The sequence below is a fragment of the Jaculus jaculus genome, chromosome 17 (genome assembly GCF_020740685.1).
Source record: "Jaculus jaculus isolate mJacJac1 chromosome 17, mJacJac1.mat.Y.cur, whole genome shotgun sequence".
Classification (NCBI taxonomy): domain Eukaryota; kingdom Metazoa; phylum Chordata; class Mammalia; order Rodentia; family Dipodidae; genus Jaculus; species Jaculus jaculus.
In genome coordinates this window covers 15,865-40,356 of record NC_059118.1, presented here as the reverse complement: position 1 = coordinate 40,356, position 24,492 = coordinate 15,865, and the positions used below count along the sequence as shown (strand labels likewise).

At 40.7% G+C, this 24,492-nt stretch overlaps 1 protein-coding gene across 2 annotated transcripts; it reads left to right on the top strand.

Annotated features, from left to right (window-relative positions):
* The first annotated feature begins 11,785 nt into the window (after positions 1 to 11,785).
* Ccr5 (C-C motif chemokine receptor 5) lies at positions 11,786 to 16,369 on the top strand. 2 transcript variants are annotated; one of them, XR_006634002.1, is made up of 3 exons: positions 11,786 to 11,875; positions 13,334 to 14,810; positions 16,091 to 16,369. XR_006634002.1 is itself a non-coding variant. In XM_045136933.1 (2 exons), the coding sequence occupies exon 2, from the start codon at positions 13,345 to 13,347 to the stop codon at positions 14,401 to 14,403; it is 1,059 nt and encodes a 352-aa protein (XP_044992868.1). In that variant the 5' UTR covers positions 11,786 to 11,875; positions 13,334 to 13,344; the 3' UTR covers positions 14,404 to 16,369. The 2 variants fall into 2 exon arrangements, 1 of the variants encoding a protein (XP_044992868.1); XM_045136933.1 differs by having other exon boundaries at positions 13,334 to 16,369.
* The last annotated feature ends 8,123 nt before the right edge of the window (positions 16,370 to 24,492 follow it).

Below are 24,492 nucleotides of genomic sequence, written 5' to 3'. Positions count from 1 at the left end.
CTTTGAGGCTTGGCTTATGAGCTTTCTAAGGGAAAGTAAAGACTACAGAGGACTTTGTTGGAACTGGGCTACTGGAATAAGGGCTGGCTGCATCCTGTTGCCCAGGCCCAGAGAGTTTAATCAAGGTTAAATTTGTAATGGACTGATGTGCATATATAGGAAAGAATTTTCAGGCTAAACATAAATGCTATGACTAAAGTTAAGAGATTTTTCAACTGTTTACAGACTCTTAAGGATACTCTAAAAGTTTTATATAGGGACATAGCCTTAATCTAAATTCATCTTACATTAGACACAGGTGATGCCTATGCTAGATGGGTCACAAAGTCATAATTGGAGGTTTAACCAGGTTAAACATAGACAAGAGTCTACCACCTTGTGTTTTGCAAATGGGTAAATTTGCTATGTAAAAACAAACAACTTCAGATTAGGATAAGAAATGTCAGGATGCTTATCTCTCTGCTCTGTAATTTCATTTTGCTCTTGCTTTCCAACATATGCTATTTAAATTCATGGAGAGCTGGACTATTAAGAAAACAGATAAAATCCCCTTTATCTCAGACACCATACAAGTTTAAGCCATGTGTCCCCCAGACTCTGATTAGAGACAAAATGGCCAATTGTCTCTAACAAAGAAAAAGTAGTACAACATATAACTGTGGTTTTCTTTAGTTCTTCTCTTTTAAACACCTAAAGTCACATCTGTTAGATAAATTTCTCACTAGACAAAATGTTAAATAGGTAAACTGAGTCAAGGTATTTAACCAGGTTACAAGCTCCTTACATAAGATAAGCATCAGACTTATCTAATGTGTATATCAGGGAAAGGGCCCCTTCATTAAAGCATTAAATTAGATTAAATCTAATGTTTACCTGATGCCAAGGTTTTAATCAATGGAGAAACTGAATCTTATGATAAGGTCTCACTCATTAACAGGTCATTGATGCTAATTTGTTATGATTTAAGGGTTATAAAACTGGCTTTAAGACTCTCTCAATAAAGTAAATTAGGTTCCTCTTTTCATCAAGGTTTTAACTATTCTTAAGATAAAGGCTCACATAGAAGTGGTTAATTTCCAAAGGTGAAGAACTCATACCTAAAGACATTGTAACTTTAAAAATATCTTCTGTCTTATTTATGCTAATTCTATTAAATGGTCATAACTAGGTTTAATCACTTAGGTTTAAGTGATTTAATTTCAATAATGACAACTTTCATCTTCCTGGGATATGTTAGGACAGCTTGCTTAAGCTTTATCAAATTTAAGTCATGGGTAAAACATAAAATTGTGTTATGTTAATAAAAGTTTCTGTGGTACATAAAATCAATAACTATCAAGCTTAAGCCAAAATTATGGGTTGTCAAATGTTTTTTCTTTCAAAAAGATTTATCAAGGATTATATTAAAATTTAACTAGCTGTTTTGGTTTAAAAAAATTATTAAACACTATGGTTCTGTTTCCAATGTTTTCTGGGTGATTTGTACCCACACAGGTATATAAATTAATCAGAGATGTTTTCAAACACAGGTGCTAAAAATTTCTAGGTTAAATGAGTTAGTCTATAAGTCAACTGAGACTGTTTTCAAGACTGGTAACAGGTTCTGCCTGTGTTTATAAATGTTAAATATTTAAAATGTGAGATATTTATAAATATTACATATTTAAAATATGAGATATGTCTACTTTCTATAACTCATATATAAGGCTTATAGTACCGTAGTACAACTAAAATTTTAAAGATAGGATAATCAGACTCTCAAGTCTCAATTACGAGAACAAAAGGGGGAATCCTTACCCCCACACGACCAACTAAAAAAGGCATTATTTACCCTAAATATTTTTAAATTTTCTAAAGAAGATAAACAACCTTAAAAAATTTCTCAGCCACCTTCCCCATCCCTGTCCAACTTTTCCCAATGTTTCCTCTGGAACTTGCATTTGGGCCCTGCCTTCCCCTAATAATTCCAGTATAAATGTGGGATACATTCATCCTTCCTTCTGTACTTTTAACACAACTGAGCTCAGTGCTCAATGCTGCCCACCTTCTGGAATGGTTTATGTTTGTGGAGGCGGGATGGCCTATGACTTTCTGCCCACCAATTGGATGGGCCTTTGTGCCACAGCCCCCTTAATCCAGATGTAGATATCATTCCTGGAAATGAGGCCCTCTCTATGCCCTATTTTGATTATATTAGAGGGAAACCTATCTCCAACAACAGCTAGATTCCGTAGCTGAGGTAGTCCTACAAAACAGGAGGGGACTAGACCTGCTAACAGCCAAAAAGAGAGGCATATGCTTGTTTTTGCAGGAAAAATGCTGCTTTTGCTCCAGTAAATTGAGAATCATCCAGGACAAGATTAAGAGGCTCCAGGAAGACTTGGAGAGGAGGTGACGGGACCCCCAGGACAGCCCAGTGTGGATGGGTTTACATGGCTTCTTACCCTACCTCCTCCCTTTACTTAGGCCCCCCCTCCCCCTCCACCTTATCCTCACTGTCAGGCCTGTGTAATTAACAAAATTACACAATTCATTCACCATTGGCTAGAGGCAATAAAACTCCATCAGGTTGAGATACATTACCACAGGCTGGCAACTCAGGAATTAAGTTCCTCAGATGACCCACTGCCACCTCCTCTGCCCTCCATGTGACCAATGATGGGTAAGATCTCAAACTGACTGAGATAACCTAAGACAGGCCATGGAGTGGGTTCTCAGTGAGCTAAACACATGGTACCCAGTGACAGGTAAGATCCCCAGAGGAGGATAACCTAAGACAGGGGCCATGGTGACTAATGCTCTTACAAAAACAAAAGGGGGAGGTGTTGGGCCTTGAGAGGCTTGGGCATGAGGCCTAGTGGAACTTCCTGAGCCTAGCTAAAGTTTGGTGATCTGCCTCTGGCCAGCTAGGACTCAGCAAGATGCCTAATGGCTTCTTGCCTGCTACTTCTGCTCAGGAGTTGGAATTATCATTTCAATAGTCACACTTTACTACTGGCCCTTACCTTTCCCCCATCCTAAAATCCAGCCTTCATTCCCAACATTATATAGGCAACTGATTGTAACAATAAAGTGAGTTCCTGCTTTGACAAGACTCCTGACTCAATGTGTTTTTTCTCCCGTGACTAGTAAAGGTTCTGAGTCATCCAACATTTACCCTCTTTCTCAACCCCTTGGGAGGAACCAGCAGGCCTGGTCCCTCCTCAGTACTACCTACCTGGTGGGGAGGAGCCTGGCACTCAACAAACAGCTGATTAAGCTTAATAAATACATGATCAAATGCAAGAATGAATTCCAGGAAGCATCAAGAAAATTAAACCCCAGGCTGGTGAAATGGCTTAGTGGTTAAGGCATTTGCCATCAAAGCCTAAGGGCCCCAGTTTGATTCCCCAGGACACATGAAAGCCAGATGCACAAGGGGATGCATGCATGTGGAGTTGGTTTGCAGTGGCTAAAGGCCCTGGCACACCCATTATCTCTATCTGCCTCTCTTTCTCTCTCACAAATAGATAAATAAAATATTTAAAAAAGAATATCAAACCTCAACCTGAAATTGGAATTTAACAAAGAGATGGACATGATGCAGAATAATATAATGGTAAACAAAAATTAAATAGAACTTTAGAAAAACCTCTCTAGAAGCCCTCACTAACAGAGTTGATCTGGTGGAGAAGAGCCTCAGACATGAAAGACAAGATAGAAGAAAGTGATTGCTACCCCAAAATATTGACAGGTTCAAAAATCATGCAAGACTGGAGAGATGGCTTAATGGTTAAGGTGCTTGCCTGTGAAGACTAAGGACCCATGTCCAATCTCTCACCAGATCCCATGTAAGCCAGATGCACAAAGGTGAGGCAAGTGCAAGGTTGCACATGCCCACTAGGCGGCACAAGCATCTAGAGTCTGATCTCAGTGATTGAGGCCCTGGTACATCAATTCTCTCTCTCCTCCCACCCCAATTTTTTTTAAACATCATGTGAACAAAATATGAGGGAATTGTGGGATACCTTGAAATGGCCAAACTTCCAGATCATGGATGTACCAGAGGGGAAAAGTCCAGGTCAAGGGCATAGAGAACATATTCAACAAAATAATTGAAGAAAAATTTCCCAATCTTGCAAAAGAGAGGCCCATACAGATACAAGTAGCTCACAGAACACCAAGCAGACAGGACCAAAGAAGAAATTCTCCAAGGCACATTATAGTTACAACTCTAACCAATGAAAACAAAGAGGGAGTGCTAAAAGCAGCAATAGAGAAATAACTCATTACATACAAAGGCAATTCCATTAGTTCCCTCAGATTTTTCAGTGGAAACCATGAAAATCAGAAGTGCTTGGAATGGAGTACTTCAAAGCCTCACAACCTATGGCTTCCAACCCAAACTACTGAACCAAGAGAAAGTATCCCTCTTTAAAAAAAAAAAAAAAAAAAAAAACTTATTTAACAAAGATAGAGAGAGAAAGAAAGAAAGAAAGAAGAAAGAAAGAAAGAAAGAAAGAAAGAAAGAAAGAAAGAAAGAAAGAAAGAAAGAAAGAATAGGCATGCCAGGGCCTCTACCAGCTGCAAACAAACTCCAGACGCATGCATCACCTTGTGCATCTGCCTTACATGTGTCCTTGGGAATTGAAACTGTGTCCTTTGGCTTTGCAGGCAGGCACCTTAACTGCTAGGCCATCTTTCTAGCCCCCAAAGTATCCCACTTAATAGGCAAAAAAAGAAAACGAAGAGATGGGTCTTTGAAAAAATAAAAAAGGTTGATAAACTCCTGGCCAATTTGATCAAACAAAAAGAAGTCTCAAATTAACAAAATTAGAAATGAAAAGGGAAAAGTCACAGTAGACATCAATGAAACTGGAAGAATCATCAGGACATATTTCCAAAACCTCTGTTCCACAAAACTGGATAACCGAGAAGAAATTTACATAATTCCTAGACATATACCATCTACCAAAACTAAGTCCAGAGCAAATAAATCTCCTAAACAAACCTATTACATCCATCAAGATTGGCAGAATACGAAGTCAACACACAAAAATTAGTAGTCTTCCTATACACAAAAGATAAATGCACAGAAAAAGAAATCAGCCAGGCTGTCCCATTTTCAATAGCCAAACACACATAAAAAAATCAACTACCATGGAATAACACTAACAAAGGATGTGAAAGATCTATATACAGAAAACAAAAACACACAAGAAAGAAATTGAGGAGGACATGAGAAAAATGGAAAGAACTTTCATGTTCCTGTATAAGTAGAATTAATATTGTGAAAATGGCAATCCTGTCAAAAGTAATATACAGATTTAATGCAATACCAATAAAAATCCTAGCATCATTCTTCACAAAGATATAAAATATGGGCTATGGAGCTAAATAGAGAGTTCTCAAAGGAAGAAATACGAATGGCATATAAGCATCTAAAAAAATGTTCTACGTCACTAGTCATCAGGGAAATGCAGATTAAAACTACATTGAGATTCCATCTCACTCCTGTCAGATTGGCCACCATCATGAAAACAAATGATCATAAATGTTGGCGGGGATGTGGAAAAAAAGGAACCCTTCTGCACTGCTGGTGGGAATGTAATCTGGTCCAGCCATTGTGGAAAACAGTGTGGAGGTTCCTAAAACAGCTAGAGATTGATCTACCATATGACCCAGCTATAGCACTCCTAGGCATATATCCAAAGGACTCATTTCATTTCCTTAGAAGTACATGCTCAACCATGTTTATTGCTGCTCAATTTATAATAGCTGGGAAATGGAACCAGCCTAGATGTCCCTCAACAGATGAGTGGATAATGAAGATGTGGTACATTTATACAATGGAGTTCTACTCAGCGGTAAAGAAAAATGAAGTTATGAAATTTGCAGCAAAATGGATGGACCTGGAAAGTATTATACTAAGTCAGGTAACCCAGGCCCAGAAAGCCAAGCGCCACATGTTCTCTCTCATATGTGGATCCTAGCTACAGATGACTGGGCTTCTGCGTGAGAATGAAAATACTTAGTAGCAGAGGCCAGTAAGTTGAAAAGGAGACATAAAGGGTGGAGAAAGGAAGGGAGGAGGATACTTAATAGGTTGATATTGTATATATGTAATTACAATGATTGTAATGGGGAGGTAATATGATGGAGAATGGAATTTCAAATGGGAAAGTGTGGGGGTGGGGAGGGAGGGAATTACCATGGGATATTTTTTATAATCATGGAAAATATTAATAAAAATTTTAAAAAAAGATATAAAATATAATCTCAAAATTTATATGGAGTGGCAGAAGACTTTAGATATCCAAAACTATCCTCAGCAAAAGAAATGCTTGTGGAGGTATCACCATACCTAATCTAAAGTTATATTACAAAGTCATAGAAACAAAAACAGTACGGTACTGTCATAAAAACAGACATATAGACCAATGGAACAGAAATTAAGACATAGCCCTTAGTTCAGGCAACTACAGCTACTTGACCTTTGATAAAGGAGCCAATGTACACTGGAGGAAATATAGCCTTTTCAACAAATGATGTTGGACAAATTGGATAAACACATGTAAAAAAAATGAAGCTAGACCACTCCTCTCACCATGCACAAAAGTCTGCTACAAATGTATTAAAGACCTGAACATGAGACCTGAAACTCTTAAATGCCTGGAAGAAAAAAGAGGGGGAATTCTCTACAATATAGGTGTAGGGAAAGACTTCTTGTACAATACCCTAGTAGCCAAGGAAATTAAACAATCATTCAACTAATGGGATCTCATGAAGCTAAAAAGCTTTTGTACAGATAAACTTATAATAAACAGAGCCAACAGACTACCCACAGAATGGGAGAAAATCTGTGCAATCAATGCCACTGACAGAGGCCTAATATCTAGAATCCACAAATAACTCAAAAATCTAAGCAATAAAAAAAAAACCAACTGATAATACATGTTGGTGAGGATGTGGGGAAAGAGGAACCCTCATTCACTGTTGGAGGGAGTACAAACTTGTACATCCATTATGGAAATCAATATGAAGACTCCTGAAAAAGGTGAATATAGTCCCAGATATTCCTCTATTGGCCATCTACCCTAAAGGCTCCACTCTTCATTGCAGAGGTATTTGTTCAACCATGTTTATAGCTGCTCAATTTACAATAGGTAAGAACTGGAATCAACCCAGCTGCCCACTGTTTGACAATTGGATAATGAAGATGTGGTACATATACACAATGGAATTCTACTCAGCAGTAAGGAAAAATGATATAATGAAGTTTGTAGGAACATAGAGGGACTTGAAACAAATCATACTAAGTGAACTCACACAAGTACTGAGAGACAAATGCCACATGTTCTACCTCATCTGTGGTTCTTAACCTGGCTAGCTTGAGTTGCAGGCATACCCAGCAGACAACTCAAGGGACAGATAATAGTGATAGAAGTGTTTGGGGGAATGAGAGGGTTGGGGGAGATTTACACAAAACTAAATCAAAAAGGAATTGGTACCATAGAAACCTTCTTCCTGGATGGCAGACTAAAATATATAACTCTCAATAGGAGTATATGGGTTTCATCTGGTAAGAAGGGCCCTGGGGAGGGTGGAATGAAGCCTAATTCTAAAACATTTGTCTCTGGCTTGTAACTCCCAGTATCATAAGTTGATTATGACCCACATTGAACTGTTGATTGCAGAGACCTATAGGATCCCAAAACATGACAGGCTTCTCTCAAAGCACTTGATTATCTGTCCAGGATAAAAGGTAAGACCCTATTGCTGAAGACACCACATGCTTCTGACAGAGAACATCAAGAGATCTGGCTAAATCTGGAAGGAAGCCAGTTCCCAGGTAGTGAGCCCATATAGTGATGAAAATCTCTACATGAGCTTCTGGGGGAAAATGGCCAACAACATTGCGTACTAGCAGGGGTGACTGAAATATGAAAGCAACCAGCCTGACAAGATTGACACAACTGTGCAGCAGTGGGACCCAGCCTATGTGGATAACCAATGGCTCTCTGATTGACTAAGAGATTCACTCAGTGGAAGGGAATTCATAGCTGGAACTAGGATCTGAGTCAGAATACTATGGAAACTAAAATCATAGGCTCCAAGGAGAAGCTCCCACTAGTCTTTGGCTAAAGAGAGGCTACATCCATCAAAATCTCTCTTAATTAATGATACTTGTCTCATTTAGCCTATACTAACCTCAACTTTCATTGCAGAATCTGTTTTTCTCTTTCAGAAGGCAGTGAGAACCAAGGAGATAAATCACCCCTTGCACATCAGCCAGGACCCAGGTGAAACCACACAGGAATTGGCAAGATGAGCAAGAGTGCTGTTTCCACAGTGAGCCTGACAACCTGCATCAGACACTGAGGATACTCAAAATGTACCAAAGCAGAAATCCAGAAGCTACCTAGAGCTCAACACTAGAGTAGACTAAAAAACACCCACCATGGCTATGGGAACTTTGTAGAATAGGGGACAGAAAGATTGTAAAAACCACAGGTTGGGAGGAAATATCCAGAGGATTTCTGCCCTCTACGCCCACAACACACACAATGGCTGACTGCTGCTCTCACAACTCATAACGCTCAACCCCATGATGAATATTAGCAATTACATTGAAGAGGGCCCTCAGTGCAATGGGGGTAGGGAGGAGGGAAATGATGGCACCAACACATGATGTGTTCATACAAACTATTTTACTTAATACAAAAGAATTTATCTATTTTAGAGAGAGAGAGAAAGAGTATGGGCATTCTTGAACCTCCTGCCACTACAAATGAGCTTCAGACACATGTGCCAATTTGTGTTTCTGCCTTTACATGGGTACTGCCTCAGATACCTGTCATGGTAGCTAGAGTTGGAAGAAACCAAGTTACAGCACAACTTGGTCCTGATTGCTGTAATATTCGGTATAAAGTCCACTTATTAATTTCTAAAAATTCTCCCATAGGACCTCACTTCCTTGTGCATCATTTGTATGAATCTCTATCCTGGAGGCCATGAGAACATGTCCCTGGACCAGAAACTCATGAGAACAAGGTCTTTCTGAGCTGATCTTCCTTTCTGCAGTCTTTGAATACTATCCCTGGTCTCTGTCAAAGGTGTGTTTTCCAAAGTGCATGAGGTCAAGTAGCATCTGTAAGTGAAGCTGGGCCTGGGGAGATGGCTTAGTGGTTAAGTGCTTGCCTACAAAGTCAAAGGACCCAGGTTTGATTCCCCAGGAGCACTATTCTCATTCTCTCACTCCCTCTCTCTCTCTTTATCTCTCTCTCTTTTTCTTTTCTGAAATAAATAAAATAAATAAGAGTGAAGCTGCCTGCTTCTAACATCATTTACAGAAGAGGAAATGGAAGCCATACCCACAGGCCCTGTCTGAGTGGCTTCAAGCCTGCTTGGCTTCTCTACACTGCCCTCTGGGGGTTAGCTAGCCCTAAGGTCCTCAGCCACTCTGATGAACCAATGCAGCACACAAGCAAAGCCCCAGATCTCTGCGGTGACAATAATAACCAATGGTGTTCACAAACAGAATTATAACATTTGTACAGTATCATCCAAGAGGTTAAATTTTGTTTATTTTGAAAGGATCACTGAGTAACTAAAAGCTTGATGTGTGCAGTTTGTCTAAATGATGGCAGTAGGCACCTCATACTCTTACCAAACTCAGACTTGGATACTCACACTTGGAAAGCTTGTGCCCAAGAGACAAGAATTAGAAAAAAGAAAGCCACTTATTGAGGATGCCAGGCACCCAGAAGGAAGCAGACTAATGTCTCAAGTTCCTCCTTACAAGTCTTTGGGGAAGTGGGAGTATTTACATAAGGACAAAATTAGGAACTACATGCAGCATCAGCATTTTCGGGAGCCTGAGTTCAGGGACCCTGACCTAGGGCTGGAGAAATGGCTCAATGGTGAAAGACACTTGCTTGGAAGGCCTAATGGCCTGGGTTCTAATTCCTAGTACCCATGTAAAGCAAATTGTACAAAGTGGTACATGCATCTGGAGTTCATTTGCAGTGGCAAGAGGCCCTGGTGTACTCATTCCCTCTCTCCCCCCCTCTCTGTGCTTGCAAATAAATAAATAAATAAAAATATTTTTTTTAAAAAAACAACCTGAGATAGCCAGAGGTGATAAATCTTCCAGTAATAGTCTGTTCTCTTTCTCTCTCTCAGTTGCAAGAAGAAAGAGAGAATGGGGCGGGGGGGATGCTAGAGCCTGTTGCTACTGCAAACCAACTCCAGACACGTGTGTTTTTTAATCTAGCTTTATGTGGGTACTGGAGAATTGAACCCAGGCCAGAAGGCTTTGAAAGCAAGTACCTTTAATCACTGAGCCATCACCCCAGCCTTCATGATAGTATGTTCTTATCCTGAGGGGAAGAGGCCATATTCTGAGAATAAGAATGAGAGCAAGAATAAAGCATGATGGAGATACTGGTGGCAATAGTCTGTGACAATATCATCCTTCCAACAGTCCAATTCAACTGAATGCACAAATGAGAGCAGAGCTGGGCCTCTAGTGCAACAGTCTGGCTGCAGAGGCCATTTGCTGTGTCTACACACTAAGGCTGCCTTCTGTAGCTTTGTATATGTGCCATTTGGCTGCTTACAGCTTTCTTTACCTTCCTGCTGCTGCTTTTATAGTGAAGACAAAATAAGGCAGATAGCTCAGGAGCATCTCTGTGCTTTGTTCTCAGTTATCTTGTCATTCCTTCATATTTGGAGAAACCACTAGCCATACAGAGGACCTGACATGGCTGCATGTGGCATTACCAATCCTAAACTTGACCATGCACCTCTATTCATTGTTGCCAATTTCATGTAGAAAATCCCAGATCAATTATGTCTTTGGAGTGAGGAGTACTGTCACCTATAAATCTGGTATAGAATAGAATGCATAATCATTTACCATTCCATAGAAAATGTCCCATCAGTTACCAGGACTAGAAGAAGATAGGAAATGTGTTTAGTTCACAGATGAATCTATAGTTAAAACCCTGTTGACAACCAGTTGTGTTAATTTACAGAGAAGAGTTGAATAGGTGGTGAGAATATGAGTGTGAATTGTAGAAAGAGGAGGGGAAGAGAGTGGGTAAAAAAAGGTATAACATCAATATCTGGAATGAAGCTGAAAGCTGGATTGAGCTTAACTGAGGGCACAGATGCTCTCATGCTTTTGCCTTATGACTTAGAGGCTTTCAGTATTGAAGAAGTTATTTGCTTTTGGACAGTGATTTTGTTTTAAATTCAAACATGGGTTTTTGAGCAATGGATGTAAGTATTCTAGCTCTACTATCCTTTAATTCTTTCTAATTTTTAAAAAATATTTATTTATTTATTTGAGAGAGAGAGAAAGAATGGTAGAGAGAGAGAGAGAGAGAGAGAGAGGGAGAGATCAAGAGAGAGGATGGACACACCAGGGCCTCCAGCCACAGCTAACGAACTCCAGATGCATGTGCCATCTTGTGCATCTGAGTTATGTGGGTCTTGGGGAATCAAACCTTGGACCTTTGGTTTTTCAAGAAGCACCCTAATCTCTAAGACATCTCTCTAGCTCTAATTCTTTCTAATTTTTAACAGATTGTGTAATTGGATAAACAGATGACAAAAGTCAAATAATTTGACAGGTAAGCTCCTAAATAAATGTTCAGACCAAAGTTGTTTTTTCTAGTTTACTTTAAATGCAATAGCAACAACAAAAAAGAAGAACTGTTTAACACCCCACACAGTACAGTTATTCATTAAACTCCACCCCCCATGACCCTGTCAAAAAAAAAAAAAAAGAAAGAAAGAAAAGAAAACCTGTTTCCTATTTATACTGCCTATGCCTTTGATTTTCACAGTTGAGCTGGCCAAAGGAACTGAGACACCGACAAGAGACTTGGTAAGTCACCCTTTAGTCACTTGACTTGTGTGATGAGCAAAATCCTTAATAGAAATCCTGAGAAGATATCTGATAGCAACCAGTGCTCACAGAATTATCTGAAAATATTATCTTTAAGATAAGGAAAAGGTCAGCATTTAGAATTAATTTCAGAGTATCCTGCCATCAAAGACACAGAACATTGTTGTGGATGAAGGACTTAAGAGGGGCCCTTCCTTTCAAAGGAAGGTTCTAGGGGGTGATCTTGGCTGAGATCTCATCTGAGAAGAGATGAAACTTCTCCATGAGGCACCTCATCATATGCACACCAGAGCTCTAAGTCTGGTTCTCTCTCTGTTAGAAAAGAGGGAAACTTAAAAACTGTCAAAATTTATATCAAGTTCCAAATGTCAAGTAATATATATTATAGATATCAAATAATATATATATACACACATATATAGACACACACTCCATAGCACATTTAATGCCCTATTCTTTTCTGGTTCAGCATTTAAAGATGAGATTTTTTTCCTGGGCACTTTTCCCAGCTGCCTAATGGGAGAGCCAAGTAGTTTGAGACATACAAGACTCAACTAGTGAAAATTCTGTCAAAGCAGTAGAACTTAGACTAGGCAAGCCAGGTGGTTGTAGAGGAAGAAACACCCATCCTATGTGACATCACCCTGGAGGTGGATGAAACATTTTTTCACCTGACCGTTTCTTGCATTTATATGAGAGCTCTTGATGGCAGCAACTTCAAAAGTAGAAACAAACTTCTGAGACAATGTGAGAGGATGGAATAAGTATTTAATAACTGCTGTTGGAGCCTATGACCTCCTTGGGGGATTGAAGAATTAACCCATTTTATTCTGTAATACTCCCAGACACCAGACTGCTGATCTGGCTTTTTAGTTACCATGAAGATAAGAGGCAGGTAAAATGGCAGTTTAAGAGTGTAGGCTGCCAGAAATAAAATTAATTACTTCCTGGTTATGTGTTTCTTGTTCAAGTTAATCATCTTTCTGTGCTTGAGGGTCCTTGTCTGCAAAACTGTGAACAGTAGCATCTGCCTCATAGGTTATCTGAAGAAAAACATAGGCTAGTGGTTTGTACCTAGCATATTCCCTTTCTTAACTGGCTCATGAGTGGTATATGATATTTGTGGACTAATGCTAAGGAATCTAAGGAATTACAGCTTCAATATAAATTATAAGCTTGTGAGTTACACAGTACCTGACTGGTTTTCTTCAAATGGTCACTACAGTTTTATTCTCCCCACATTGCTATGGAAAACAAGACTTTATTTGATGAGATGGATGTTACAGTGAATTTCAGATTCATCTAGTGAGCAAGGACATTAACTGTAGAAATATATTCATCCAATTACAGACCTACTAAGGTATAAAATAGTTACATTTGTGGTAGACCACTAACTACTTTCAACTTTATTAAGCAGTGCTTTTTCTCTGTCCACAGAGTTTTACGAAATGAATTTTCAAGTACCGAGTCCGACCGATGACACTGATTATGGCATGGCAGAACCCTGCCAAAAGACTAATGTGAAGCAACTTGCAGCCCAGCTTCTGCCCCCACTCTATTCATTGGTTTTCATCTCTGGTTTTGTGGGCAACGTGCTCGTCATCCTCATTCTGATAAGCTGTAAAAAGCTGAAGAGCATGACCGATATCTACCTGTTCAACCTGGCCATTTCAGACCTGCTATTCCTGCTCACACTCCCCTTCTGGGCTCACTATGCTGCAAATGAATGGGTCTTTGGAAACATAATGTGTAAGTTATTGACAGGGCTCTATCACATTGGTTATTTTGGTGGAATCTTCTTCATCATCCTCCTGACCATTGATAGGTACTTGGCTGTTGTCCATGCTGTGTTTGCTCTAAAAGCCAGAACAGTTACCTTTGGGGTGATGACAAGTGGAGTTACCTGGGTGGTAGCTATATTTGCCTCTCTCCCAGGAATAATATTTACCAGATCTCAAAAAGAGGGGTTTCATTATACATGCAGCCCTCATTTTCCAAACCGTCAATATCATTTCTGGAAGAATTTCCAGACATTAAAAATGATTATTTTGGGCCTGGTCCTGCCCCTGCTTGTCATGGTCATCTGCTACTCAGGAATCCTGCACACTCTGCTTCGCTGTCGGAATGAGAAGAAGAGGCACAGGGCTATAAGGCTCATCTTTGCCATCATGATTGTCTACTTTCTTTTCTGGACTCCCTACAACATTGTCCTCTTCCTCACTACTTTCCAGATGTTCTTTGGCCTGAATAATTGTGATAACTCTAATAGACTGGACCAGGCCATTCAGGTGACAGAGACTCTAGGGATGACACACTGCTGCATCAACCCTGTCATCTATGCCTTCGTTTGGGAGAAGTTCCGAAAGTATCTGTTTGTATTTTTCCAAAAACACATTACCAAATGCTTTTGCAAACACTGTCCAATCTTCCAGCAAGACAGTCCTGAGCATGTAAGCTCAGTCTATACTCGATCCACTGGGGAGCAGGAAGTCTCTGTTGGCTTATAACCTGGACTAAGTTGTGCATGTGACTCAGTTTTTTTCTGCAAAGCCTAGGGGTAGGAATGGCTCTTTTTCTAAAAAACATAATAAGCTACTATCATAGAGGATCTGAGATCCATCTATCTATTGGATATCAATTCCAGAAAGCTGAATTAAAAAGTGAGATAGTAACCGCTTGTCTCCTCTCCACTTACCTTAAGTTACTGGCAGACTCCTCTACTGAAAAAGTTCACAGTAAAAACTCCATAGAGTACTGCTGATTCTTGAGTCTGATTACCTGCTCAAAAATTACATTCTGAAGATGTGTTCTTTTCTATACAGAGGAATACTCAGGCTGCAAATGTGTTTTATCTTTCTCTGAGAAGAAAAGATGATACCATTATTAGTTAGAAGATGGCATCTTACCCTCCAAGGTATGGTTAATGTGTTCCATAGACTTATAGGACTAGGTGAGCACACTGTGGCCTAAAGTGCTAGGACACTTCTTAATGAACAGAGATTTGAGTTGGATCATATGTCAGTAGAGAAGAGGGAAGCTACACTTGGGGCAGTATGACTATATGGGCCAAGCTTGGTTGGGAGAAGATTTGTGGCTGCTTGGGGGAGACTATGCGGAAGGTCAAGGTTAGAGCCAAGAACTCCTGGCAATGGTAGCAGAAGGCTGATTCTGTGGTTAATGATGCAAGGAAAATAACATCAATAAAGTCAGAGAGAGAGTGGCCTTTACTGAGAACAAGACACCTGTGTTGGGCATGGGGAAAACCATGTCTACAATGTAGGGCACAGAGTCAGCAGAACATGGGGTAAGTTGGGGGTGGAAGTGAGTAAGAACCCCTAGGCTTCAAGAAGATTGGAGTAGCCATTGAGGAGATATTAAACACAAAAGAAGAAAGTGGTTTGGCTTACAAGAAAAGAGGGTTTGGCCTAGGTGGTGAGTCACATTTTATAGTGTCACACTGAGACCAGACCACAAAGTAGCTTTCATGAATGCTCCTGCATTTATGTTATGTTGTGTGTGTTGGAAGTTCAGGAAAGTCGTTGAACTCCAAACTCTGAGTTCATATTTGTATTCAACAAAAGAATTGGGCAAACCAAACTCAGAAGGATAATTATTAAATTATTATATTTATTTAGGGAAGTATAAAACTAAAGGAAGGGGAATGTATATCCCCATAAGGTCTGAAATCCCATGTGATTGTCCTGGTAGAAACATGAGAAGAGATTTAGGGAGGAAAGGAAAGAAAAGTGCACAGAGTTCCTGCCATGTGGAAGGTGGGAGCGGGTAAAGAGGAGCCAGGGCTTCTCTCTTCATCTTGGAGGTTCAGGAGTGATGAATGGGTAGCCAAGAGCCCTTGCCCCTGGTAAGGGTCTATTTATAATCTTATTGTAGTGGGTTTCACCTTCAGGCTATAGTGAGACAGAGTGAGGGGTGATTGCTTTGGACTAGGGGCTGGCTGAAAAAGAGGCAATCCATGACCTCCACATAAGTCAGGAAGGGCTCATGGAAAAACAGGTCTAGGAAGCTCCTTTAGGCCAGAGATAAGGAGCTGATCTCTAGTTGAGAGACCAAATATAACCATTTTAAGCAAAAAGGCCCAGGCCTGACTTAGATAGAGAACTAGCTGGCTAATGTGCTTACCTTTGCTTCTGTAAACTTTGCTTGCTTGCTCAATTGCTGCCTTTCCCCCTAAAGTTTCTAAGGAATCTCCACTTCAAGGACATTGGAGAAACACACCACAGTGGGGGCTCTGGCCTCTGACTATCTGCTGAGATAAGAACCTGAGGAATCTCCACTTCAAGGACAATTGAGATTACTTCATCTGCCTGAAGTGCTCCTAGCTCCTGTCCCCAACTTTGCCTGCTGAAACCCCAAGCCAATCAGAACTGTTTAAATCAGCCCATCATGTATCTATCCCCTACTTCTTTGCTCAAATTCCTATATGAACCCCTTCCCCCAAAAGAAAGGCGCTCTCTCCCTCACTACCACTGTGCCAGACTGTGTGGACAGAGCCCAGGCCTAGGCTTGCAATAAAGAAACCTGTTGCTTTTACATTGGAGTGTCTTGGCTTCTGTGGCAGTTCTCTGGGTGACTCCTGGGTGACGGGGGATTTGGTTCCTGGTCAGGGGTCTTGGCAGAACATAGTAGTGGATACTGCAAGGTCAGACTTAAGGATATTCTTGCCTTTAGTTTAGAGAATCCAATCACCCTAACTGCCTCATTCAGATCAGCATTCTCCCATGTCAGTTCTGATACTGATATGTAGCCAGAGGACTGTAAAACACTGATTTATGAATCATGTCCCTGAAGTCTAGAAACACTGCAGACCATGAGTTCTAGCAGAGGTTTGCTTATGTTGTTAAAACCCATAGCTTGATAACCTTTAGCAGAGGCCCTCAAGAGGTGAGAAAGTCTCTGGATTTACCTATCAATGGGTAAGCAAAAGGGAGCAACACATTCCTTTGGAAACTAGTTGCTGTAAGTTTTAAAAGCCATAAAAGGGCCTGAGAGATAGCATTTTGGTTAAAGTGCTTGCCAGAGTTCCAAGGGTTGATTCCCCAAAACCCATGTAAGCCAGATGCACAAGGTCGTGCATATGTCTGGAGTTCATTTTCAGTGGCTGGAGGTCCTGGCATGCCTATTCTCTCTTTTTCTCTTTCTTTCTGTCTCCCTCTTAATTCTCTCTGAAATAAAAATAAAAATAATTTTTAAAAAATCCATGAAAGTGCAATTAGCAATTCTTGCATTCCAGGCTTAGTGGGAAGGTTTCAGACTCATAAACTCACACAACCACTAAGGAATATATTCATTGCAAAGAGTTTTAGGATTTTGTTGTTTTTGTTTTTGCAGTCACTACTTGTAAGATTTCTTAGATATCTGAGATTATTTTGAATTCTAAAGCAGTGAAGGTCATTGCAGTAAAGACTAAGGGAGGAAACAAAGGGCTAAGAGTAACCCAGGGGATTAAGATGTTTGAAAAATAAAAGGTGCTACTGGTTTTCTGCAAGTTCTGAACCATTGTGAAACCACTGTGGCTATCAGCAGGAAATAAAGAAATGGAATGCATTTTCCTTTCCTGGGACCAACATCTTCATATATAGTTGTATATCCTTCCCTCCCTCTCTCTCTCCAGTCTCTCTATGAAGCCCAAGTTGGCCTCCAACTCATAATCCTCCTGCCTATACTTAAGTGTTTTGGTACAGGTGTGTACCACCACACCTGCTGGTCTTTGTATATTCTTATGTGTATAGAAAGTTGCAAATTCTATAGAAGACAATATGAATCTAATAAAAACAACTTGTGAAAAATGTGCACTTATTCTTTTGGTCAAGTGTACATTTAGTGATAGCACATAAAATTGTAAAAGTATATTAAAAGTTGATTGTTTTGGAAAACAGCCTCAAATAGTCCTTAGTTGAATACAGTCCTTAGTTTAAATGAGAAGGAGTGCCATATATTAAATATCTTTTAAAATGTCTTATTGTCAGCTTCCATAAGTATAGGGAACAAACCATGACCATAATCCCCTCCCATTATCCTCCCTTTCCCGTCCCAATTGCCCTTCCACTGAATGCCTTCTTTTCAACTAGTGTCTCTTCTATTTTGTTGTTATCAATTTTTTTTGAGGTAGGGTCTTGCTATAGCCCAGACGGACCTGAAATTTTATATGTAGTTTCAGGCTGGCCTTGAATTCACAGTGATCCTCCTACCTCTGCCTCCTGAGTACTTGAATTAAAGGTGTGTGCCACCATGCCCAGCTTCTGAAGTCATCAGTTTTTCCTCCTATTATGCATATCTTGTATAGGTAGCATCAGCTACTATGAAATACATTTTAAATATTTTAACAATTGACTCTCTTCCTGGGAGAGAAATTAGTGCATAATTTTTATTTAAAGATGTTACTTTTTTTTCTTTTGCTTATTTTTATTTATCTATTTGAGAGCAACAGACAGAGAAAGAAGCAGATAGATAGAGAATGGGCATGCCAGGGCCTCCATCCACTGCAAATGAACTCCAGATGCATGTGCCCCCTTGTGCATCTGGCTTACATGGGACCTGGGGAAACAAGCCTCTAACCCAGGTCCTTAGGCTTCACAGGCAAGCACTTAGCCACTAAGCCATCTCTCCAGCCCTTAAAGGTGTTACTTCTAAAGGTAGTTTCTAAGCTGTTGTCTTAAAAGCCTGTAAATTTTAAAGAGTTCTTCCCAAGCAAAAGAGTTGCTACATCTTTAAAAATGAATGTCAGAAGTCAGGAATCTGTTTAAAAATGTACATGCAACTTCATGGCTGAGTTGGTATCTGAGTAGGAGACACATGGTGGTAAGGTTGAAGTTGATTTCTATACACGTTGCTTTTCTTTCATTCAAAATTCCTCCCATAGGCTGGAGGGATGGTTAATGGTTAAAGCACTTGCCTGCAAAGCCAAAGGACCCAGGTTCAATTTACCAGGACCCATGTAAATCAGTTGCACCCATTTCTCCCTCCCTCTTCTCTCTCTCTCCTTCACTCTTTCAAAAAAATAAAATAATTTTTTTTGAAAAATGATTAAAATTCCTCCCAAAGTGCTGTGGTTAACTGTTGTGAGAATTATACATCTCTTATCATGAGGAGAGGTGCTAGAGGAAAAGTTTGGAACATACTGATTTTCAGTCTCTCAGACATCTGGAGCACGCTGTGGGCAGCAAGTACTAGAATTGGTCATGCTTCTAACTGGAGTTATATAAAATGAGCAAGAAACAGGACAGAGTGCTCTGGCTAGGAGACAGCTTCTTCCTACCAAACATGAAGAACTACCTTCTATCTCTTAGGCTTGATGGGGAAACAAGCCAAAGAAGGGTGATAGGAACCTGGGTTAGAGGGAAGAGTCAGGGAAAAGGGGAGCCACTACTTGCTATGATAAGCACAGCTACTTGACTATAAGAAGTTGTGTTAGTTATTGACACTTCCACAGTTATAATTAAGTTGACAGGTTATTTCTTTTCTCTCAGAAGGAGAGACAGACTCCCTAGCATATTAACCCTTCTATCAAAGGCAGGATATTTACCACCAGCTACTTGGAAGGCTGGAAGTGGAACTATGGCCTGAGGAATAAGTCATGAGCTTTCTATCTGTTCTTCCTCATAGTATGTCAACATATACATTTTAGAAATACAAATGGAGGCCAGGCATGGGGGTGCACGGTTTTAATCTCAGCACTCAGGAGGCAGAAGTAAAAGGATCACTGTCAGTTCAAGCCACCTTGAGACTACATAATGAATTCTAGGTCAGTCTGGGCCAGAGTGAGACCCTAACCTGAAATCATTTTTAGCACCTTTGCTTTAAAATAAAACTCATTATAAAAGTTTTGCTTTTATTTTTTCCAAACCATAGTCATACCTTAATACCTTAGATCATATTAAGTTTATGATATGTATGTATAAAATGTATGTCATATGACTCAGAGTTTTCATAATCAGATGCATTTTCCATTGTGCAACTGGCCCTACACTGTTTCACAATTTTCTAAAAGCACTTTTATGTTTTATCTTGGAGTCCATATTGTTAAAGCCTTCAAAGTCTGGAAGAATACTGGTCTCTATTGCCCCCCTGAGGCCACAATTGAAGCAACATGAGTGTCCAGCAGCAATACAAACAAGGAACATTTCCCATATTTAGCTATTTTAGTGCTTGTCTCCCTATTCGTTGTAGACAAGGGCATTTCGGCAGGAGTTTGGAGTACATGATGCCCAGCTTACTCACTGCTTCTGAAGAACAAGAACTGCATAAATAAAGACAGAGCTAGAACAGAAGGTTTTAGCTGCACAGGTCAATCTGCAAAGTGCTGAACTCATGACTCTGAGGAAGGTAAGAAAATGATTGCTAAGTGTTTGTCACAGTCCTAAAATTCCCCAAGCCCCATGGCATTTCAGTTTAATCCTGTACATCTCAAGTATTTGAAATGATCAAATCTAATTGGGATGTAAGTAAGTCTTATATTTATACTCTCCTTTCTCTGCTACTGATATCACTGTACTTTGATATAGCCCTCTTACAGAACTGTGTGTTTGAAAATGGAAAGGCTGTTGAAGACTTTCCTATCCTAAACCCTAGTGGGGGGCTGTAGTGGACTTGAGAGTCAGCATGTTGTGATGGTGTTCCCCATGGTAGCCAGTGATGAGTCATTGAGTAGGGAAGGTGGGAGGAGTTCTAAACACTCTCACAGTCATAGCTGAAGGGCTGGGGAGGTGGCTCATCTGTTAAAGGTGCATACTTGCATAGCCCAATGGCCTGGGCTTTATTTCTCAGTACTCACATAAATCCAGATACACAAAGTGGTGCATGCATCTGGAGTTGGCTGGGGAAATGGCTCAGTGATTAAAGGCACTTACTTACAACCAATCACAGTCAAATAAATCTGGGGAACTGGGCCTAGGACTGATTCATGAAGCATATGCTCTGGGTCTGGCTTAATCTTGCCTGCACATTGGAGTCATATGGGGCACTTTACAAATGGTTACTCTGGGTCACAGCCAAAGAAATTCTGCTTTGATCAGTCTGCCATGCAGCCTGTGGTTCTGACTTAGAAACTCTCCAGGTGATTTTAAGTATAGCCAAATTTGAGAGCAACTGTTGAGGGCATGTCACAGTGAGTGTGAAGACAGGAATCTAAGCCTATAATACCAAGTGTTTGGGTGGAAATATGAGCCTGTCACACTGGCATGGAGATTGGGGTCCAAGCTTGTCACACTGAACACCAGGGTCAGAGTCTGAGGAAGATCATTCCTGGCCTGCAAGTATGTGGTGTGTAGGCTGGGGAAAGTCTAGATGCAATGCCTTGATTCTTACAACAGAACATCAATCTTCCTCAAAGATGTTTTGTAAAGGATATGAATCTAGACTTAATTGGTAATATGAAATATCTGCATTTGTTCCAAGTATTTGCTTTCATTTCTGGATTATATTTTAGCCTATTCTTTCCAACTAAAAATAAAAATGGAATGCCTGGTACCCACACTAAACTTAGATACTTCAGATTCAAGAGAAAACCAGTTTCTTATGTAGAAAGAGTGAATCTGATAGGTTTTACAAATGAATGTTGATTTTGCTTATGTTGGCAAAAGAGTTTGCTCTCACTTCCCTGTGGCTCCAGTGAGCCTCCTTTTAGACTCTGCCTAGTACTGGAGATTCACACTGGCTTATGCCAGCCCTGGGCCAGAAAGTGATTATTATGCAAAAAAACCTGAAAGTATTAAAATGGCAACTCTTACAGGATCTGACATCTAATTTGTGTGCTGTGCATATGCAATACAAAGTTTGGCTTGGATTAGTTACTTTCACAACTCTGTGACTACAATCTCTGACAGAAACTACTTAAGGGAGGAGAGGTTTATTTTGGCTTGTGGATTCAGACTGTCATGAAGGAAAAGGCATAGTGAAGCTGTTTAGTTTATGGTAGTGGTAGTACATGGCAGCAGCTGTTTACATTGTAATGGGTGGGGGGTGGGGGGAGAGACCAAAATAAAGTGCTGGGCTGAAATCTTCAAAGGACTATCCCTTGGGACCTACTTCTGCCAACTAGGCCACACCTCCTAAAGCTTCCATAGCCTCACAAAACAGTGCCACTAGCTGAGGAAAAATGTTAAAAATATCAGCTATGGGGAACATTTCAGGTTCAAATCAAAACATTTAATCCCTGGCCTTTAAAGGCCATAGAAGTCACCTTCCTACCACAAATTTTAAGTGTGTGTTACACAAAACGAGTAAATTATATTCTAACTTGTAGAAATGATGAACATAAGTGGGCCCCAGAGGCAGGCAGTAGCAATCTGGAGAAAACATCCATGTCCGCTAGGGTAGATATATGATATGTAACTGGCCTGGGATAGTTGTTTCCAAGTCCAGATCCTGGGCCTTTCATTTTGTGCTGTGACTAACCACACCAATCTTCCAAGCATCCCTTCATTGGTGATCCCAAAGCAGTCTCTGCTGCTTGCACATTGAGGACCTTAACTAATACATAAAAGACATTAAAGTGTCCAATTTTCTTTTTTTTTAATTATTTATTTATTTATTTGAGAGCGACAGACACAGAGAGAAAGACAGATAGAGGGAGAGAGAGAGAATGGGTGCGCCAGGGCTTCCAGCCTCTGCAAACAAACTCCAGACGCGTGCGCCCCCTTGTGCATCTGGCTGACGTGGGACCTGGGGAACCGAGCCTCGAACCGGGGTCCTTAGGCTTCACAGGCAAGCGCTTAACCGCTAAGCCATCTCTCCAGCCCTCCAATTTTCTCATACTTTTAACAAGAGTACTTTCTGCCTATTTTCAGTGCTCCTCTCCTGAGCTTCCTGCAATGAAGTGGACATGCTTTTATACACAGGTGCACAGATACCAGTTTCCCAGCCATTTCCATTTCAAGATGTTTGCCTAAAGTTTTGGAACTTGCTTTCTTAAGGGAGCTATCTTCAAAAATATGACTCCCACCCATCCCTTACTGACATTCAAAGTGCTGCCCTGCTTTAAGGGGTCAAAAAGCATTCTTCCCTCTCTACTACATTCTTCCTACTAAGGAGTAAATAAAAGGTTATGATGGAAAGTTCTGCTAATTCAGAGTATTTGCATTTAAAATCATTAACTCAGCAAATATTTATTGAGAATCAAGTATTCCATACCAGGTTATGACAGGGTACAAGTTCCTATTCAGAACCTGAGTGACAAGACTGAGCCTTCTGAACCCAAATGGAAACTAGCTCCCTCCTGGCTAGCCCTCATAGTGCTAGAGAGCCCTATGGGAGCCACTGGAGGACAAAAGTCACCAAGTAGCATGAATAAGCAGGGGACCCTGCAGACTACAGAATTAACCAGCCAGGTGAGAAGTGCACACTTGTGCAAGACTGGCATGTAGTCATTGCAGGTAGCCAGGTAAGAAGCACACACTTGTGCAAGAGTGGCATGTAAACGCTGCAGGTAGCCAGGTAAGAAGTGCACACTTGTGCAAGAGTGGCGTGTAACCACTGCGCATAACCAGGTAAGAAGCACACACTTGTGCAAGAGTGGCATGTAACCACTGCAGGTAGCCAGGTAAGAAGTACACACTTGTGCAAGAGTGGCGTGTAACCACTGCAGGTAACCAGGTAAGAAGTGCACGCTTGTGCACGAGTGGCGTGTAACCACTGCACATAACCAGGTAAGAAGTGCATGCTTGTGCAAGAGTGGCGTGTAACCACTGCAGGTAACCAGGTAAGAAGTACACGCTTGTGCAAGAGTGGCATGTAACCACTGCAGGTAGCCAGGTAAGAAGTACACACTTGTGCAAGAGTGGCGTGTAACCACTGCAGGTAACCAGGTAAGAAGTGCACGCTTGTGCACGAGTGGCGTGTAACCACTGCACATAACCAGGTAAGAAGTGCATGCTTGTGCAAGAGTGGCATGTAACCAGTGCAAGTAACTGCTGTTCTCAGATTGGACATGAGGCTGCTCAGTGGGATAGAATACACACCTGGTACTAGGAATTACGTCAGAATCTTATGATCAGGAAACTTAGACTTCAGAGAGAAGCCCCACTGCTCTCTGGAGAAGTAGAGTAGGCTTATATGCCTCCCCAAAAATCTGTCAAGTAACTTTTCATACTCCCTCTAAACCAAGATGCTCTCACTCTTGTTTGGAAAATCTGTTTTACAGATAACAGAAAAAAATAGAGGAGAATCAAGATCCATCAGTAAGACAAGAAGATAGCCTACTGCCCACCACAAGACATACTACCACCACCACATCTGCCAAGCCCCAAGAGAAATTGCAGAGGAAGCAAGACATGAATATTGCTCTTAATGCTAGCTTGACAGCCAGCTCCAGGGTGATGGTGACAGACATGATGATTAATCAAAACTTATCAAAGAAGAAATCCAGAGAACTCAACACTAAGACTGCCAATAGGCCTGCCATGGCACAGGGAACATTTTAGAAGAGGGGATGAAAAGATTATAAGAGCCACAGAGTGAGTAGGAATACTCTGCTGCACAGTTTCTCCCTCACCCCACAGGGAATGACTAAGGCCTTCATGACTCCATAGTGAATACCATAACCCCACTAAAGAGGCCTTCCAGAGTATCGGGAGCTAGGA

Coding starts and splice junctions, on each gene's coding strand:
- Ccr5 (XM_045136933.1), top strand. CDS start 13,345: ATGAATTTTCAAGTACCGAGTCCGACCGATGACACTGATTATGGCATG.